The 20,220-nt window shown below is 38.5% G+C and overlaps 1 protein-coding gene across 2 annotated transcripts in view; it reads right to left on the reverse strand.

Annotated features, from left to right (window-relative positions):
• Positions 1–19,512, reverse strand: part of si:dkey-191g9.5 (rap1 GTPase-GDP dissociation stimulator 1) — a 35,427-nt gene extending 15,915 nt beyond the window's left edge. The window contains exons 1-10 of one of the 2 annotated variants that reach the window (XM_047350853.1): positions 19,416–19,512; positions 10,891–10,995; positions 10,447–10,569; positions 8,334–8,459; positions 7,807–7,935; positions 4,920–5,045; positions 4,042–4,185; positions 3,553–3,684; positions 1,206–1,340; positions 496–621 (exon numbers count right to left, since the gene is read on the reverse strand). In XM_047350853.1, coding sequence (XP_047206809.1) covers positions 496–621; positions 1,206–1,340; positions 3,553–3,684; positions 4,042–4,185; positions 4,920–5,045; positions 7,807–7,935; positions 8,334–8,459; positions 10,447–10,569; positions 10,891–10,995; positions 19,416–19,428 — 1,159 coding nt within the window. In that variant the 5' untranslated portion in view covers positions 19,429–19,512. The other variant, XM_047350854.1, reaches the window with a different exon arrangement.
• Positions 19,513–20,220: the final 708 nt, after the last annotated feature.

The following is a 20,220-nucleotide window of genomic DNA, read 5'->3' on the forward strand; positions in this document are numbered from 1 at the left end:
TTGTTTTAAAACCTAAACATTTACATAAAACAGTGCTTCTTTGTAAATGGCAGCACATTTCCTATACTAGATATATTCTTTAGAAATGATTGTTGTCTTTTTTCAACAGGTCATGTAAGATTTGCAGCCCTAAATGAGTTTTATTTAGCTGAACTGAGGGCAAAGATGCCTTCTTGCTGCTCGAGGCCTTTCCTTTAACTTATTTGTGAACCCTACAGTATATAAACCATTTTATTTTATCCTTTCTCTTTCTGAAAATGAAAAGGATGGCCATGAAGACAAAACGTGCGCAGGATGATACTGGCAGCAGATGATATTTTACAATTAAATTTTTATTCGAGGTTAGCACAGCCTCTGTTACAGCCTGGGTGTATACATAAAGGAAGGATGTCCTCTTGGCTAAAACTGCTATTAGTGCCAAAAATCAATGTTCTAACTAAAACAGCTTTTCACACTAAACAACTATGTGTACAATCTTTGCAACAGTTTTCTCACCTTGCCCATCCACCATCATGCGTAGCGTGCCCAGGAGTTTAAACTGAACTGGTGGCATGTCAGTGCGCAGCAGAGTCTTTATCCTCTCAGAGACTCCATCCTCCAGCATCCTCACTTTGTTGGTTGCTGAAAGACAGACAGGGTGTGTGCAGGTCTCTGACTGAGCAAAGACTGCGTGTTTATATTAAACTGGTTCTAACACCAGTTTCTCAGATTAATGGGTCTTGACGAGCCATGTAAAAGTGTATTAGTTTTCCTGGTGAATATATCTTGGGCATTACTTCAGCTTTCTCTCAGCCTGCTCCAGAACGCCACATGTTCTGGATGCCGGATCAGCCACTTTGACAAGCTGGTTTGTCTTTCCTTTTGCTTACTATGTGAGCCGTGTTTTTTTTTATTAGTCCTACTTCTAATCTGTTCTCAGTAAACATCTGATGAAAGAATGACAGCAGAACTTCAGCTGCAACTGGATGCATTTCCATAAACAACCAGTATAATGTGGTTGAACATTTTATGGTAGGAAAACCAGTGGCTGAATGGTGATTCATGCTGTGAGCATGCTCAGTACATGTTTCTCCTTTACAAATTAAATCAAAATTTTGAATTGAGTACAATGATAGCATATAGTAAATGAAATGATATAAAACATTAACTACATACATAAGTGTTAAGCTTCAACCGTATTGTTACTGTTTTGGTTTGAAGAGTACCAGGGATAGCCAGGTTCCTTAGTGCACTTAGCCCAGCATGTTGAACAGAGACGTCCCCTTCATCTACATGCTGCTCCAACAGTGTCAGGATGTGTGGAACCACACCCAGATCCAGCATCTTCACACAGTTACTGTCTGGAAAAAACACAGCAGGCAAAGTTAAGTTCAAAACTTAGTTACAATGATCACCTCCCACAAACATCTCAGTGTAACTATGTTTTAGCCAATATGTCATTTTGAGCTATTTTGCTGTAATGCTTTAAATATGGTTTGGTTCAAACTTCATAAAACAAAACCCCTGATTCAAGAAAAAAAAAACTGTAAATATTATCCATGCCTAATGCAGGAGAAACCAGAGCCCGCACATCTATATTTCACAAAGCCCTATAAGAGCAGGTTCATACCTCAGCAGGTTTTTAACATTTACATAAACTAAAGGTATGCATTTAAGAAAAGCCACCCATATCTCAGATTGTAAACTATAGTTAAAAGCATAAGATTTGTGACATTCAAACAGCATGAAACAATTTGTCTCCTAGAACCTGGTACTAACTGTTGATTGTAAGATGGAACAGCAAAATAGCAATCTGCTAAACAGGAACCAAAAATGTCAGAAGATAACGGGTGATAACAGAAATAACTCCATTCCACTTTAGCTGCTGTCCCGTTAGCTGCTGTGCCGGGGTCAAAAGAGGTCCTACACTCCATATGGGGGGAGACGGTTGTTCATAAAGATCATTTGGCCTACTTCACATTGTCACATTGGTTCTATTTAAGTGATTCTTAACATGTCAGGACAGGCAGTTAATTCATGATTTAACAAGAAGGCTCAGTTACGTTTCACAGAGGGCCAGATTGGGTCTGATAGCTTGTTTTCCTTAACAAATGAAATCATTATTTAAAATCTGAGTTTTGTATTTACTCAGATTATTATTTTTGTCTGACATTAAGTTTTATTTGCAGATCTGAAACATTTGACAAAATGTAAACACATAAGAAATGTGTATAGGACCAAATACTTGTTTTACTGCACCTCACATACATCTTGAATATTTGATTAAATTTCCCTTAGCAAGGTGTATTTATAAGCCTCCGAAATGATTTAGTCCACTCAAGACAGAATAAGGTCCTGTCCATTTAAGAAGCACAGTTTTATCTATTCCAAAACTGGTTTTGATATGTAATTAGGACCATTTTCCTGCTGAAATTCCCACTTGTGTCCAAGGTTCAACCATCTAACTGTTAATTAGAGACAAAGTTGAAGAATTAGAATGCACCAGTACCACTGGCAACAAAACAGACCCATAGCATGATGCAGATATCGTCATTCTTGAGTGATAAAGTGTTCCTAAGTTTCAAAAGGCATCACCTTCATACTCTCTAAATATACTCTTTATAATTGTGGTCAAACAGCTCAATTCCTGTTCCTCTGATTATAAAACCTCTTACCAAAAAGGCATTTAGGGTGTCCATTTTGGACAGGTTGTACACAGTTGGGTGTTCCAGTGGGACAATAATCCCACACATATATATATATATATATATATATATATACATATATATGGCCCTGACCTCAAGTCTATTGAACATTTGCAGATTATGAGTAAAAGCTGGATCCGTGTGAAGAATCCAATCAATTTAAATAAACTCTATTAATTCCGGCACTAATATCAAGCCAGAATTATGCAAGAAGCTTGTTCATGGCTCTAAAAAGCGTGTGGTTGGAAAGCAACTTGCTCAGGGACCTTTAACTAAATATTAATGGAGATGTATGCTTGTATTGAAGCATGTGTAATTTTGATATAATCAGATGCTGAACCCTTTATGAAGAATCTCCCTGTGTATCCTTATACAAGAAAAAATTACAAGGAACCAGTTTCGCTTTTCTTGCTCTCTAGTATTGAGACGGCTGTAAGTATGACTGGAGATCTTATTTAGATTTCATAGTGGCAACAGTCACAACATGATGGAAAAAGAGTGCAGATCCCTCACAAATGGTGAACTTGATAAGATTTTTGCATTGGTATATCATTAAGGCTACTTGCTATGTGAATTAGATTATGACAGAGCAGATAGAGGATGCAAATCATGAAAATCGCAGGTTGAAAGCAGGTACAGTGAAATGTTATTGCATCAGAGTCTGTTTTTAACTGCTTATTTCAGCACTCTACAACGCCGGCCTGCATCTTTCTGCTTTATGCTGAGCATGCACTGGAATGAGTGATCTGAGGACTTTGAGAGTTATTCAAAGTAAAAAATGTAGGATTATATCAAACAAAAGTAACAAACGTTACCTCACTAAAATGTTGTAGCTGTTAAGGAGTGTCCATTCACACAAGAATCTTACCATTTCTGGCAAAGTTGGCAATGGCAAGAGCTCCTGACAGCTGTAGCTGGGTGTTGGAGCTCTGCAGCCAGGACAGAATATCCTGGTAGACCACACCTGATCCCTCTCCGAAACACTTCTGCATAGATTCATCTGGAACACCCCCACACACATACAACAGCTTTTCAACATAATCGTATAATGTTACACAACACATGAATTTGTCCATTGAGTATCATGGATCCTTTCGGTCTATCTGTGACATGATGCTTCCCAGGAAGGTCAAACTACATTAATAACTAAGAATAAAAAGCCATTTAATGTTTTAAATATCTCACTTTGTCATAGCATTTCCAGCTGCTGCCCTTCCAGCTATTCTGTCTCCTCTACAATCTCTTTCATTGGACAGCGGCTCAGTCAAAAAGCAAGAACACTGCAGTTATTCTGCAAAATTTCAAAGTTTTAGGAAAGCTGCGTAACACTCCTGCTCTTACTCCCCTCACCACTCACCTCCTAAGAGCAGGGACACTATCAGGTTGGAAGCGATCTTTATGCTGCAGAGGTCATGGGGGTCTGAGTGCCCTTGTAGATCTCGAATCATCACAGATAAAGCCTCTGGTACTCCTGACTCTGTAAACTGCAGTTTCAGTGCATCTGGTGGCAAAAAAGACCAACAAGCTTGGCATTGCGTGTAATACATGGAACTCTATCCTGTGTGTAATGGCTCTGTCAGTATTGGCCTGGGTACAGGTTACATTACAACAATCTTTCAGATTAAGTAGGAGTTTAAAAACAAAAGTGAGTACCATATCTCTCCAGCTTTCTAGCAGTGCTCTTTAAACTACACAACTCTGAATTAAACCAGGGAACCAGGCTCCTATAAGCGACATTGTCTGATGCTACTTGCATTGAAGTAGCAACACAATGAAAAATGGTATCAATCTGTGAAGGGTTAGAAATTAGGTTGCTGCTATCTGCTGTCCTGTGATACTGACAGATACTAATGAAAGTTTATCTCAGGGGTGGAGAACTCTGCAGGCAGTAGTGTTAGCTAAATGATGCAGTGGTAGAAATATCAGCTGAACTTTATTTAAGGGTAATCAGATTTAATAATACTGATAGTAGGTATGAACTCAAGAACTATGAATAGTTGGCCTACTCTATTTGAATCAACAGAGACTTAACAAAGTATTACTTTATGGTGTCACACTTGTACAGGATAAATGCTACAGTGAAAGTTCAATCAAACTGAAATAATTTATCATACCCTTATTTTGTTACACCACAATAACTCAACTTTACTTTAGGAATGTGGACCTTTAAAAATCTACATGCATGTCTGCCTTTCCCTAACTTTCGTGTTTAACACCCCCCCTCCCATATCTTACCACTTTCACCCAGTGAGCCCAGTATTTCCAAGATGACATGCCGCCGCTCTGCATCAGGAGCCCGTTTCAGCTGAAATATCAGGGTATCTGCCACGTCCTGCTCCACCAGGGCCTCCCGTGCGCAATCTGCAAACACAAGGCTCTATAAATACTGACAGAGTAGACAGTTAAAGTTATCCTCACCATATAGCACACTTTTTGGACTGAAAAGAAACCAGAATAAAACTCTGGGTTTGGCAGATATGGCTGGATATAAGGTTTTACATGAATACAAATAGATGGGAATATGAAACAGTATATGCCAAAAATATATACATGAAAATTATAACATTATCTTATTAGCAAGAAATTCAGTTGTCCAAATTTCTGCCTGTAAATGCAGACAGTGATCAAGATCTTACAACTTACATTCAATATGTTGCCAAAACTATTGAGATGTTTGCCTTTATAAACATGACATCGCATTCAGAAATACATAGGCTTTAATATGACGTGGGCCCATCCTTTGCAACTATAACAGCTTCAACTTTTTGCCTTTTTGTGAGGATTTAGGAAAGTGTTTATGGGAATATTTGACCTTTATTCCAGAAGCGCATCTGTAAGGTGAGACACTGATCTTTGTGGACCTTACTTTGGTGTTTTTTGACCTTTGTTTGGTGGTCAGTCAAGTTGGAGCTGAAGGGGCTGTCTTCAACTGTTCCCAAAGAGCTGGTAGCATGAAATAACCTCCACCAAACTTTACATTTGACGTGATGCACTCAGGCAAGTACTGTTGTTCTGGTATCCGATAAACATTAACTCCTGCATTAGATTTCCAGACAGAGAAGGATGATTCATCACTCCAAAGAACGCATCTTCCCTGCTTTGGAGCCCATAGGCAGGATACTTTACAGCACTCCTATCCTTTGCATTGAATCTGGGGATGTAAGGCTTAGATGCAGCTGCTCGGCCATGGAAACCCATTCCATGAAGCTCTCTTGTCACTGTTCTTTATCTAATGTGAAGGCCACATAAAGTTTGGAGGTTGGTTGCTTTTGACCCTGCAGAAAGTTGATTACCTCTGTGCACTTTGCTTTTCAGCAACCTCTGACCCCACTTTGTGGTTTTAGGTGTCCTACTACTTCTTGGCTGAGTTGCTGCTGTTCCCAATCACTTCCACTGTGTTATAATCCCACTAACAGCAGACCGTGGAATATGTAGTAGTGAGGAACTTTCATAATTAAAGCATCCCATAATGGTACCAAGGATGAATTCACTGAGCTCCTGAGAGTGACCCGTTCTTTCACTAATGTTAGCAGCAGCAGTCTGCAGGACTAGGTGCTGGAGTTTATACACAAGTGGACATGGAGGAGATCGGAACACCTGAAATCAATGATTCGAAGGGGTGAGGGAATACTGTTGGTAATACAGTAAATAACACATGTTAGGGCTGAGAGACTAAAATTAAGGACAAGTTACAAGCAGGATGTCATGTTGTAGAAATCATAGTACTTTAAATAAAAAACTAACTGAACAGAACTGACCTAAACAGGAGCTAGAAAAAGGCCAGGAGAGGCATAAAATGAAAAGAACCCACAAAGAAGCAAATAAAAACCAGGGATCTTATATTTACAGTGAAGATAAAGGCTGACACCATGTGGGTGTAATGATTGGAGATAAGAGTAGGGCTTGGAGGAGAACAGAAACAAGACTGACTGAGAGAAAATACAGTATCATTGAGAAACAAAAATAAACCACATTTTCACAGTAGAGTCCTAAAATCAAACAAAGAACATAAGATGACTAAACCTCTGGCTCAAACATTATCCACAAATCCTAATGATAATCTGGTGGAGTAATTACCAAGTAGTAGTTTTATGAGAATTCAGTAAAACTAAAACACTGAATCAAACAACCCAGAAACAACAGAAACACAATCATAAGAACCACTCTGATGACAGGTTGGTCTTACAATACAAAGTCACAGCCATGGGTGTCTGACTCCCACACATCTATGGTTCCATGATCAAACTCTAATCTTGTTCCCTGTTTTGGAGCTGCAGAGACATAAAACCAGGACAGCATTCATTATACTTATAACAGTCCCTGTGAACACAACTGAACACACATTTTACAAAGATCTTTTCATAAGGTGAAGCTAAAAATGTGAAAAATAATTCATGGGACAACTGGAAAACACACAATATTGCCAAAAGTATTCCCTCACCCCTTCGAATCATTGATTTCAGGTGTTCCAATCTCCTCCATGTCCACTTGTGTATGAACTCCAGCACCTAGTCCTGCAGACTGCTGCTAACATTAATGAAAGAATGGGTAGCTCTCAGGAGCTCAGTGAATTCCTCCTTGGCACCATTATGGGATGCTTTAATTATGAAATTTCCTCACTACTACATATTCCACGGTCCGCTGTTAGTGGGATATAACACAGTGGAAGTGATTGGGAACAGCAGCAACTCATCCATGAAGTGGTAGGACACCTAAAACCCCAGTGGGGTCAGAGGATGCGGAGAAGCAAAGTGCACAGAGGTCACAAACGTTCTGCAGGGTCAATAGCTGCAGACCTCCAAACCTCATATCATCACTTGGCATTGCAGTTGTTATTAATAAGTGAAACACGTATTTAAAAAAAGGAATGGCAGTATTCATACTATCAAATAAAAGTATAGTAAAAAACATGAAGCAACTTAAAATCTCAGTTTTTCTGTGAAAATGGTCTGACCTTTGCTGCATTCACTGACCACACTTTATAAATTTTATGGTAAATGAGAGGCTATAGATTGGGAACGAGTAAAGGCAACACAAAATATACCTCAAGAAAAATGACCAAATTCAGCTTGTAGGTTGAATCAAAGCCCCAAAGGTAATTAACGTGTAACAAGATATTCACCCAAATCAGCCAGATTACAGAGAGCCAGCAGGCAGACATTGACGAGCGGGTCATTCTCTGGGTACTCCTTCATTATGGACAGTAATCTGGGGATTACACCACTCTGGACTAACTGGTCTTGTTGATGTGCTGAGGAGCAAGTCAGACAAGAAAGGTGCTTAAGAATGGCATAACATATGGAAATCCTTTTTTACATTACAAATGGAGCTATTAACTAACTATATGAATGAAATATCTTGTCACATAATTCATTGTGAAATCGTTCCTCTCAATCTCCAATATTTATCTCAGATTTTGTTGTACTTTGTAATTTATTTTATTGATGAAACTCTCCTTATCTCTTCTTGTAGAAATCTTAGGAGCATCGTTGAGAACATGCTATACAAACAATAATTTAATATTCTAATTCTGAACTAGCATGAGAATGTTGCTCTCTGAAGACTCAAAACAAGTCGGACTTGATCTGACCATCATAATACAGTATAATCAGAGAACCCTGTTGAGCCTGGGCCATCAGAACTACTCACTGTTGTCGAAGCAGATGCGCCCAATGGCCCTGCCTGTGTTCAGCAGCATTTCCTGGTCCTTGCTGTTCAGATGAGGAACCAGAGCCTTCACCAGGCCTGCCTCAATGCACTGTTCTCTCACAGTAGCTACAACACACACATGGACAACAATGAACCATTTAGGCTCTGTGGACACTCCGCTGTAAGGAAGAACGTTACATTTACAGTAGATTTTTACAGGGTTAGGAGACTAGTCAAAGTATAGGCACATTCATTTCCAGATATTACTTATTCAGATGTTGTATTGTTCTGTTCTCCCTCAAACTCTGCAGTTACACTTTAGACAAATCGTGACTGCTTAAAAATACGTTTTGCTTTCCTTGTGAATTATTCTTTTGTTTTCAGATGTTTGCAAACATATTATCTTCTGTTTAAACTTCTCTCTGCATGTCCATGCAGCATGCACTGTGTTTTTTCCCTCAGCTCCTAGAATCCTTTGCTTTAGTTTGGCCTGATTAGTAACCCGGCCGAGTCACACTTGCAGTCAACAGAAGGATGGGGTGTGAGTATGATGTGTGTCCCATGCTCACATCAGACTGTGGAAAACTACCCGCCTGGTTCGGCTACATATTATGTTGTTATGATTTGGGGTTGTTTGGTTTCTGGTTTTTTCTTATATGTTTCTCACAGTTTTTGAATCATGCTTCTGTTTATTATTTTCCTGGTCATGCTTTAGTTTTTGTCTTCTAGTTCATGTTTTGTCAAGTTTGGTTTTTGGATCTGGTTATGCTTTAGTTTCATGTTTTTCTAGTTATGTTTCCATTAGTTTGTATTCAAGAGTCTCTATTTTGCTCTCTTCTGTCTGTTAATTAACTTTATTTGGTTCACCTGCACTATGCAAATCTGTCTCCTCGCTTCACCTCCATATATACACCTCCGTTCTGTTTATTCCTTGCGGAAACATTTTTCTCGATCATGCTCATGTTTTGTTTTTCAGATCATGTCACCTGTGTTACAGATCATACTTTGCCTGTCTTGCCTGCCCATTTATTGTTGTGTCTCTGCCTCTTTTGAGTGAGTTTTTGTCCATTAAATCTTTTCACTTACAGTCATGCTGCCTGCTTGTCTGCATTCCGGGGTCCTACGCTGCACTAATCCTAACAAATTTAACATGTGTTTTGTCCAAGGAAAGGCGTTTCATCTTTCCTGCTTAAAATTTTCATTTCCTTTCTTTTTTAAACATGTTTTTTCTGTTCTCCACCTGCCACTGGAGGCGCCATAGGCTGTCTGTAAACCATGCTCTTCATTTAAAAACGTATTATGCTGATATATGACAGATATAAACTTCCATGTAATACATCTTTGTAAGTGCCATTTAGTTTTCTAAGATAGTTTTTGAAATCAATGTAGGAGAAAAAACGTTACAAAAATGTTTTGAGATTGAAAAGCAAAGATATGACCTGGTAAGAAAACGTCCTAGGAAATATCTAGCAAACTTTACAAGCCGTCATTCAATAATTATTTAAAACACAGTGATTGCTCTTTACTACCCCACATGGTGGTGTTATAGTGACTTTTTATTGGCTGCTTCAGATTCCTTCCTGTCTGTCATGTGACCTGCTGCTGAGCAGAAACACTAATCATCACACTTTCTGATGTTCAAAGCAATGTTATGAAGCAGGAGAACATATAAATATGTGTACAGAAACAAGTGATAAATCTATGCTTGATGGAATCTTGTTAAGACATTCTGAGAGCTTTGTAACCAAGTCAAGCTGTTTTTGAGGCACATTTTACAGGAGAAACCCCTGTTGGGACAAAATATCTGTTGCTGTCAAGGAAAATGGAGACTGCAGCATCATGAGCTAGCTAAGTGCTCAATATAATGTAATACTGATGAAATCCAGTGTGTTACTTCACTGCACTATGAATCAACTGAGTTTTCAAACAGAAACATGACAGTGATTGTTTAAATTATTGTGGGAGCTTAGCTAACACCTACTCTTACATGAATCAGATCGGTGTCAGGGACAAAAGGAAGCCTGACTGGGACATCTCCACCTTTCATCATAAATAATGTTTTATTGATGTATAATGGAGAAGAACAAATCAAGTGAAAACAGTAAACGTGTACCTTCTCGTGCCATTTCTGCCACCAACAGAGCCACGTGGCAGCTCAGACTGCTTCTGCTCTGTAGGGCCTGAGCCAGCGTGGGTAGAATCCCACTTCTGACAATGTCAACCGCTGCATCCTTCTCTGTGGACACACAAAAGATTGTCCTTTCTTCTCTGAAACCATCAGTCTGTCACTTTTACAAATTTCTTTGGATAAACATGTTTTAATACATGTAAGGCATTATAAAGGGATGGTTGGACTGTATTAAGGAGGTGCCATAGCACACATGAATGAAAACCTTTCTGATTTCTCTCCATTTACCTTAGTGTAAGGTGAGGACATGTGCATGTTTAGCAAGGAAATGGTTGCTGCTGGGAGGTAATGTAAGTCCGGGAGCAAAAATCACTGAATGTCTTCTGAGCTGTGATGTTCTCTGAATGCAGGTGTGTTACAATGACTCACTCTTCTCCAGCAGGGCAGTCAGCACTGTATCCAGATGAGGTTTTAGCTCTTCTTCAATCAGCTCTGTGCTCACGCTGATGGCCTTTAATGCTTCATTTAGAGAGTCTGCAAAATAAGTAAAAACAATTTGTCAGATGAAATTGGATCTGTATCTCTAATGTGTATTCTTGTTTTTCACAAAGGCAGCATCTGTCCCTCAGATTGTAACACAGACAAAGTAACTAAATTATAAAAGGTCCTGGATACTGTCATTTTACTCATAGAATAGGTGAGAGACTGCAACCAAGTTTGTTGGTTCAGAGAAAAGCAGTAGCCTCACCATTCTTCACAGACCACAACTTTGATCTATAGGTACATCTAACAAGATTAGAATATCGTAAAAAAGCTAAAACAAATTTCACTAATTTCAGAAACTCACATATAATATAGTGTCATGATTCTGAGGTGTGTGGGTTTTGATTTTCTGTTGTGTGTGTGTTTTGATAATTTCTTCTCTGTTTTGATCTTTAGGTCTTGCTTTCTTTCTTTCTCTGTGCTCCTTTTGTTAGGAGTTTTCCTTAGTAGTTTATTCTCTGTTCTTAGTTATTTTCTGTTAGATAATTCCCCCTGGGCTTCTTTGTATTTCTCTTCCCTTTTTCAGCTGCATTGCCTTCTCTCTGCCTCAGCTGCAACTAATCTAATTTCCTCTGATTAGCTCATCTTCATCTGCATTCTGAGGTCACATTCCTTGTTTCAAGCTACTCCTGAACCAGGTTCAATGTTAGAAGCATTTTAACTGAGAAGAAAAAGAACTGGACTGTTACTCAGTAGCCCAAAGTCCTCTTTTCAGATGAAAGTAAAATTTGTATTTCATTTCAAAATCAATGTCCTAGAGTCTGAAGAAGAGAGGAGAGGCACAGAATCCACCTTGCTTAAAGTCCAGTGTGAAGCTTCCACAGTCAGTGATGATTTGGGGTACCATGTCGTCTGCTGGTGTCAGTCCACTGTGTTTGGTACTTCCCCACACAAATTTGATTAATAAACTGAATTTGACTGCACTGTTTGACAACTAGGATCAATTGGAAAGTATTTACTTGACTTGGAACCTGCATGAGTTGATTGAATTGACTTTGTAAAGTGCCTTGAACGACATGAGTTGTGAATTGTTGCTGTGATGGCTGCAGTTACAGTCACACATGTTAAGTCATTTCTATCCAACATCACACTGCTACAGTAGAGAATTAAATATTTCATTACACTTATATTTTGCTTTCTTTAAATGTAGGACTTCATTTAAAGATTAATAAAGGGATCTTTTGGTTCAGAATTGGTTTAATTATACAACATGGCACTGTATTATAAAAGGTGTGCTCATGTTAGTTTACCCTGCTATGTGTGTATTTTTGATTTAATCTTTTTTGCTTTCTGAGTTATTTTAATGGCCCCTGCTCCATTCTTGTGGCAGAACCAAGAGATGGAAAGTGGCAGAGCAAGCCGATGTAGAAACCTGCAAATTGTTTCATACCACAACTCAGGACCAGAAGAAATGGGCCTTGCTTGTGTTAGTATTAGTTAGGTTTCTTTATGTGTTTGACCCTTTTTCTGTCTGTGTAGACTGATCAGCCACTGTTTAAGTTCCCCTCTTGTTTGAGTTAGGTCTGTTTAGTTAGTTAGTATTGTATGTTGCCTTTTTTTTGAGTAGAGTTTGTTTGTTTGACCTCTTTTATGGGCCCAATATCTTGACATTTGTATAATTTATCCAAGTTTGTTTTTCTGGGTTAAATAAAACCCCCTTTCTTTGCACTTTAACCTGTGCCCAACTATTCTTTACTGCTTGACCCACCACAGCTGCTAAATAAACTGAATTGAAATCTGAATTGAGTCATTGTTTTGTCATCAATGTAATTTATTTTATCTGTCTGTTTACTTGATTTGATAATTTATGTTTTTTTAATCTGTGCCTCTAGTGCTCAAGAGCTACTGTCCTAGAGCTTTTAAATGCCACCCTGTTCCAACATTATATAAATGGGCCTTTGTAAAAAGTTTGCCACATATATAGATCTTTGCAAAAGTTCAGAAATGATTGAGATTTGATCAGCTATGAGTTTAGCTATTTTGTACAGTGTGATGAAGTAGTGATGTAGTTTTCTTATATTTCTACTTTTTTTTTTTTATCACACCTAAACTCTTCAAATAATTAAAAACTAATTTCAAGGATAATCTTATCACTGATCTGAAAATATACAAAATATACTCTTCCGATCATTTAATTTCAATTTGAAAATACTTTATTAATCCAATGATTGTAACACATTTTAACCCAGTTTCTTCAGAGTTGTGGTAGATACTGATGGTTATGGACAGGAAGGATCTCCTGTAGCAGTCTGTGTTGAAGCTGATCTGAAGAAGCCTCTGACTGAAGATATTGTGTGGTGGTATGACTCATGAAGGGAGAGATCAGGATTGTCCATAATGTTTATTTCATTTAAAATCTTTCTTCGTACAATCATGTCCAGAGTTTTATTATTGTTTCCACATCATGCCATAAAGTGGTCCATCATCTCGCAGTTATCTTCATCACAGGTTGCCTCTGAACAAGGGGTTAATCTTTGGAGCAGAAAAAAACAAGATTGTGATCTAATTTGTCAAGAGGAGGTCTTGTTTGAGAGATGTATGAATCCTTGATATTTGCATAAAACAAATCCAACGTTTTGTTTTCTGTAGCAGAGCAGCTGACAAAAACACAAAAGAATGAACTAATAAGTGTTGGAGTCATCCATTTTGGTCGCGCAGTTGAACATGCTGCTCTGACGTCACCCGGGATTATAAACCTGCAGGAAATAAAGTTTCGTGGCCATTTCCCGGGTGTCTCACGGGACGACGCAACTGAGGCGCATGTCTGGAGAGACAAAAGGTCGCTGGCGAACTTTTGCTCCACAAGGCCATTCCCGTAAGAGCTTGAAAGCTGGAAATCTGTCTGATACAAGAAGGTCAGTAGATTCATAAACCGATCAAAGACCACGCCGACACCTGGTGCAGGTAGAAACCCACAGAGGTTTTATTTCCAAGGAGAAGAGTTTCCTCCTTGTTGATTCAGTCGACTAAACGGTTCTTCATCTTTTCCCCTCCTGGATGGATGAGAAGTTTACTGCTTTTTTTTCTTTAATTTGATCACGGACGCGTGATCCCCTTCCACTCCTTTTCTTCAGACCTGATCCATCCTCAACCGGTGGAGAGCAGAAATCAACTCGAAGTAATTTCATTCTTTTCATATTAAACCGGATAGGTGCATTTAGAGGTCTGGGCAGGATGAGGCAGTTAAGGTGATTTATAATCACCAGTAGTTAATCTCAGGTATTAACTTGTTGCATGCTATATTGATTGAATTATGTTATGCTGAGCTGTGTTTTGATTTGGTACTGAATCGTGCGTGGTTCATGTTTTTGTCCGGCTGATCCCAAATCAGCCAGGAGTTAGAAGTTGGACTTTAAAAGTTTTAATTCAAAGCAACTTTGGTCTGGGCCTCGCCTGACCACTCCTTTGTTCCAGTTTTATTACTGGAGTTTTTCCACTGAGTTCCTGCCTCAGAGGTTTATGAATCTTTGTTCCAGATTTGGGGCGATCAGCTGGTTGTGGCTAAAGGGGCGTGGCCCCACTGTTTATCAGCTGATCGCTGCGATCGAGACATCAGAACACCAGGAGGATTTCTCTTTCCATTTTAACCCAAATTACACATTTTGTCCATAAAACTGCTGGTTTGATCTTCATAGACACTAAATGCATATATATATTTTTCTTTTATTATAATTGTTAGGTAGTCATTGTTATTCCCTTTGTGTAGAATAGTGCTTGTTAGGTGAAGGTTTTTGGACCAGAATAATGGTATATCACAATTATTTGGCTTCAATAAATCTTCATATATATAATTAAGAGAAGCGTTTGTGTTTATTTCATGCAAGAGTGATTTATCCGTCAAAACAAGGTCGAAGTTCCCCCACCTTCGGTGAAGTTGTTGAATAAACAGTGACGGTGTTATTGGTTAATAATTTATCAATTATTAATGATGAATAGCTAATTGTAATTATTAAAGAGCTTTGAGCCCATAATCACAACACCAGAGGACATCTCTGATTTCTATTTGTAAGTAATGATTTTTGGTTAAGAAATAAAAAACATTTAATTATGATTTTAAATTATAATTCTAGATAAATATTAATTAATCAATAATCATAATCCTTACATAAGGAAAACACCTACCAATAAGGAGCACGGGGAAGTAAGAAAATAAACAGTAAAAAAATTATCAAAATACACACAAAAGAAAATCAAAACCCAAACACCTCAGGTTGCTAAAATAACACTGGTGAACTGTCAGCCACGTCTCAGTAAAAACACTGCATTCTCAGCACTCTTACAGGGTCCTTGTTAACACTTGAAGCTCTTCCAGTTTGTTTGCCTCATGTTCTCATGTTCCACCTTATGATTGATGGAAGAGATGGTTTGAAATTCCTTCTTTTCTCTCTCCTCTTTGCTCCTGCTCTGCATTCATGATCACTCCTCTTTAACTCATCTGGAATTTGGGGCTGCAGTTAATCTGAGTTTTTGAGATTTAAAACAGCTTCTCCAGGTTGTAAAAAAAAAACAAACACATTGATTGTCATGATGTAGGGTTGTTTGGATTTTGGTTTCGGGTTTCTTATGTTTTTCACAGTTACGGTTTTGACTCGTTCTTTTGTTATTATTCTTCTTAGATTTTGAATCATGCTTCTGTTATTTTCCTGGTCATGCTTTAGTTTTGTCGTCTTGTTCATGTTTTGTCAAGTTTGGTTTTCGGATCTGGTTATGCTTTAGCTTCATGTTTTTCTAGTTTGTTTATTAGAGTCTCTGTTTTGCCACAGCCATGTTTTGTTCTGTCTGTCAATTAAGTTTATTCGGTTCACCTGTCCAAGTTAATCTGTCTCCTTGCTCCACCTGTACCATGCTCCATTTATACACACCTGTTCAGTTAGTCATTGCGGAAACACCTTTCATTCTCATGCTCATGTCAAGTTTGATGCTCAAGTCTTATTTTTTGATCATGCCAAGACTGTCTTGCCTGCACGTTTGTTTTGTTCCTGCCTCCTCTAGTGAGTGAGTTTTTGTAATTAAACCTTTTCTTCACTTACCATCACACTGCCTGCTCATCTGCATTCTGAGGTCCAATATCAAGTTAACCGTGAGAGAACCGTGACATTGATGCTATGGTTACGCATTATAACTATTGTCCAAAATAAAAAGCAATGACAAGAATCCTTCCAGCTGTACAGCTTTCAAAAAGTCAAAGTTTGAACCAGAAAATTTAGAAAGAAAAGATAAAAAAATAAATCACTTAAAAAAGTAACAGAGCTATTGCAACAGTCCACCTTCTGCGGTGATATTCCACGATTGGAAAAAGAAATTAAAGGATTTCATTTATTGAGGGAACAAAGCTACTTAACCAACATGTCCATACAGTATGTGAAATATAATTATCCCCCTGGTAAATCATAAATTTTATGTTATTAACCCAATGTGATTTAGTTCCTCCGCCACACCTGGGTTGGATTCCTGCCATACCTGTAGAATCCAAATTCCCTTTATCATAACCTACCTGACAAAGTAATTGACATTTATCAGTCTGAAAAGGATTACAAAGGTATTTCTAAGCTGGAGGTAGAGGGCTGGAGTGGTAGAGGGGCATCCATTGGAGAGTTCCAAGGCCAAAACCCCTTCTAACCAAAAGAAACACAAAGGCCCGTCTCATATTTACCAAAAATACATCTATATGGTTCCCAAAGACCTTTGGGAAAAATACTGTGAACTACCGTAAATGTTACGTGCCTATCTTCCGAACTCAATAACAGCAGACACATACTCACACTTTATGGCACTGTAAAGGGTGTAATTAACCTAACTTGGACTGTGGAAGAAATCCTGATTACCCGGGAAAATCAACATAGGTTCAAAGAAAACATGCAAACTCCAGACAGAAAGAATTTGGCTGGGATTTATTCCCATGACCCTTTTGATGCAAGGCAACATTGCTGACCACTCCTGCTTCATGCAGCACAAGAGGAACTATTTAATTTATTTTTACTCATTACTATTATTTATACTGTCTTTAAGACTTTTAAATTTATCATTTTTAATGGCTCTCTTCAGAAACAGAAATACATTTTTTTAGGTTAAATGATGAGAAACATTGAAGATACTCTGTTGGAAACTGACATGTTTGTAGGGTTACCATAACAAATAGCAAGGTGCTGCTCTATGACTGTTGCTCAGGCCTGAAGGCCTTAGATCCAATAGACACAGTGTTTTTGAATCCCAATTCTGCAGTAAAGCAATTAGCCACCACCTCTAGATGAATGTAATGATGCCAGAAGTGGCTGAGAGACTGACATACCAACTGATCACCCCACAATATACAGCAAAGACATTCTTATTGGATAAATATGACTGAATGTTATTCAGAGGAACAACGACAATACTGATCTGAAAGAGTCGAACCTAAGGAAACAAGAAGGTAAGAGACTGCATACCTCCGGCACCCAACGTAGGGTCATTCTCACCATAGAAAACAAATCCTGGATCACCACCTAAATTAAATGGATTCATCCTTGGTCTAAGACAGACCTCTGGGTAAAGAAAAAATTTGTAACTTTCTGTAAAGTTGCTGACTGACTGACTGACTGACTGACAGACTTAGCTGGAAAAATAACCTCCTTGGCTGAGGTAATCAGCATAGCGGAGGTCTGCTCAATTGATCTACCAATAACTTGGGTTCCCACTGACAGATAAGTCGCTCATGTCTAGACACAAAAACGCAATAAATGGAAAGTTTTTGTCTCAAGTCCAACACTCAGAAGTTGTACTTTCAGCAGAAAGTGGGAAAACGGGGGTTTGTAAACATTTAAGGCATCATCTACAATAAAGATTTCCTGCTCAGGTATTCAATGTTGTTAACCAACATTGAATACCTGAGCCAGTGGAGACCCAAAGTTAAAAAGGGGGAAATGGCATGGAAGGATCAGAAGATCGATGTGAAGATGTGTCTATCTCCTGCACAACCTCCGTGAGAGTGAGAGTTCCGACATCACTATGGCCCGCAGAGCGAGGAACTTAAAGGAAATCTGACGCAGGTAAACCTGAGTAACACAGTAGCACCTAGTTATATAACCTAAAGGTGGAATAATGGTCTTGGGAATCTCATTATCTCACAAAACAGATCTAATGTCTGAGACCGTGTGATTCCAATCATTTAGATGGCAGAAGCAAATTCTGGACTCACTATTTTGGTTCCAATGTGTTGGGAAAGATGGGGAATGAATAAGGAACATTAGGAAAGTAGCAACTAAAGCTCCAAGTTTTCTGTGACCTCTAATTGACTGCACTGATTAGGGGGCAAAACAACAGGCAACAATAATGTTTGTGTAAACTGTCCATGTTTGTAACTGGTGCCTGGGTGGAATAACAGCCAAAAACTAAAAAACATATATAGCCAAAACTGCTTAGATTAGCCTATCTAGTGTCATTTAACTCAGAATCATGACATAATGGTAATCTGCAAGCAACCAAAGCATTACATACATTGCATTAGATACACACATGCATGCACAGTGAAAACAACTTGCAGACAGTACATACTACAGCTAATCCCTTCAGAATCCGACTAAAATAGCTTGAGGGGAGGGGCGGTATTTGCCTGATTCACTAACTGCTACATCAGGACCTAAATCTCTTGTCCTCTTATTTTTTGGGACCAAGTGTTTGTGTGTGTGTGTGTGTGTGTGTGTGTGTGTGTATGTGTGTGTGTGTGTGTGTGTGTGTGTGTTAGTATAAAAGAGAGAGAAGCGAAGAAGTGATTTTCTAATCAGTCCTACAGAGATCTTCCAGGAAGCTCTCCTGATGTGTAGGACAGCTTCTTCTGCTGTGCAACATGTGAGCATGTATACAATAACACAGCATAGGTACTATACCGGTGGGAGGACACAATAGCACAAAGCTGTAGTCTAATCCAATTCATGCTAAGTGGTACTTAGCCTTTCTGAACACCTCTCATTCCTCAAACACTATACGCTTATTGTGCTAGATAATGAACGACAGTTATAAATATTTTCTGACATGCTGAGATGTGTTGGTATTCTACACAGACCCAGTGTCTGGTTCCAGTTTCTCAGATCAGCTGTTAGGAAGAAACCAGCCAGAAACAGTAAAAAAAATAGGCAGCTGCAGTCTCTGCATTAGGTTGGGTTATTTACAGTAGTTTATAGCTTCTATCTATCTATCTATCTATCTATCTATCTATCTATCTATCTATCTATCTATCTATCTATCTATCTATCTATCTATCTATCTATCTATCTATCTATCTATCTATCTATCTATCTATCTATCTATCTATCTATCTATCTATCTATCTATCTATCTATCTATCTATCTATCTATCTATCTATCTATCTATCTATCTATCTAATCACATGCATTCAGTTTACACACAGGAGGATGTTATTTTTGAAGCTACTCACCCACGTCTGTCATGGCTGCTGCTCGGTAGACTCTCTGCTGGCTCCCTGCCTCTACTGCTGGCACTCTGTGTGTGTGTGTGTGTGTGTGTGTGTGTGTGTGTGTGTGTGTCACTTGGGTTGTGGCTGGGAGGAGAGCAACACTCTCATATTAAGATCAGCCTTACACTGATTTTGCCTCTTTGTGTTTCCCCTTGTGTTATTTTTTCTTCTGTTTCTTGCTCAGATTTCCTCAATCCCATAATAGTCCCTTATTCCCTGGTTCATATCTTACTCATGTTCTCTTACCTTTGCACTTTTGCTACCTAAAGCTATAATACATGTACATACATACATACATACATGCTGTCAAATTTTACTGAGACAAACACGGTTCTTATCTTGTTCTAAAAGACAGCAATTCTGGGATTTTTTGAGAATAGTGGTAAATAACGTCAACATTTTTGTAAGAATCCCCACCTCAGTAAAAATCTGCTTTTCTAAGAACCACTATGTTGACATAAACATCCAGAGATGTTTGATACAGGATTAGATGTTGCTAAAGCCATCCAGTCAGCCAGAAAGGACCAAATATTTTTCTCCATTCACTCACTGAAATATGAAGAATTGTTCCTACAGAACCAATCTGAGGTCCCATAAGGAACACTATGCAAATATGCCAATTGCAAATTAGCAAATTGCTACATATGTGAATTTCAATATAAATGTTTTTATTTTATTCCTATTAGCAGTATAAAGCAATGAAGTTGCAGAACATGCTTAACTTGTGTTAAAGGTGACATCATCTCTAGATCCAACTCAAATGCAG

The sequence above is a fragment of the Girardinichthys multiradiatus genome, chromosome 22 (genome assembly GCF_021462225.1).
Source record: "Girardinichthys multiradiatus isolate DD_20200921_A chromosome 22, DD_fGirMul_XY1, whole genome shotgun sequence".
In the NCBI taxonomy this organism is placed as follows: Eukaryota; Metazoa; Chordata; class Actinopteri; order Cyprinodontiformes; family Goodeidae; genus Girardinichthys; species Girardinichthys multiradiatus.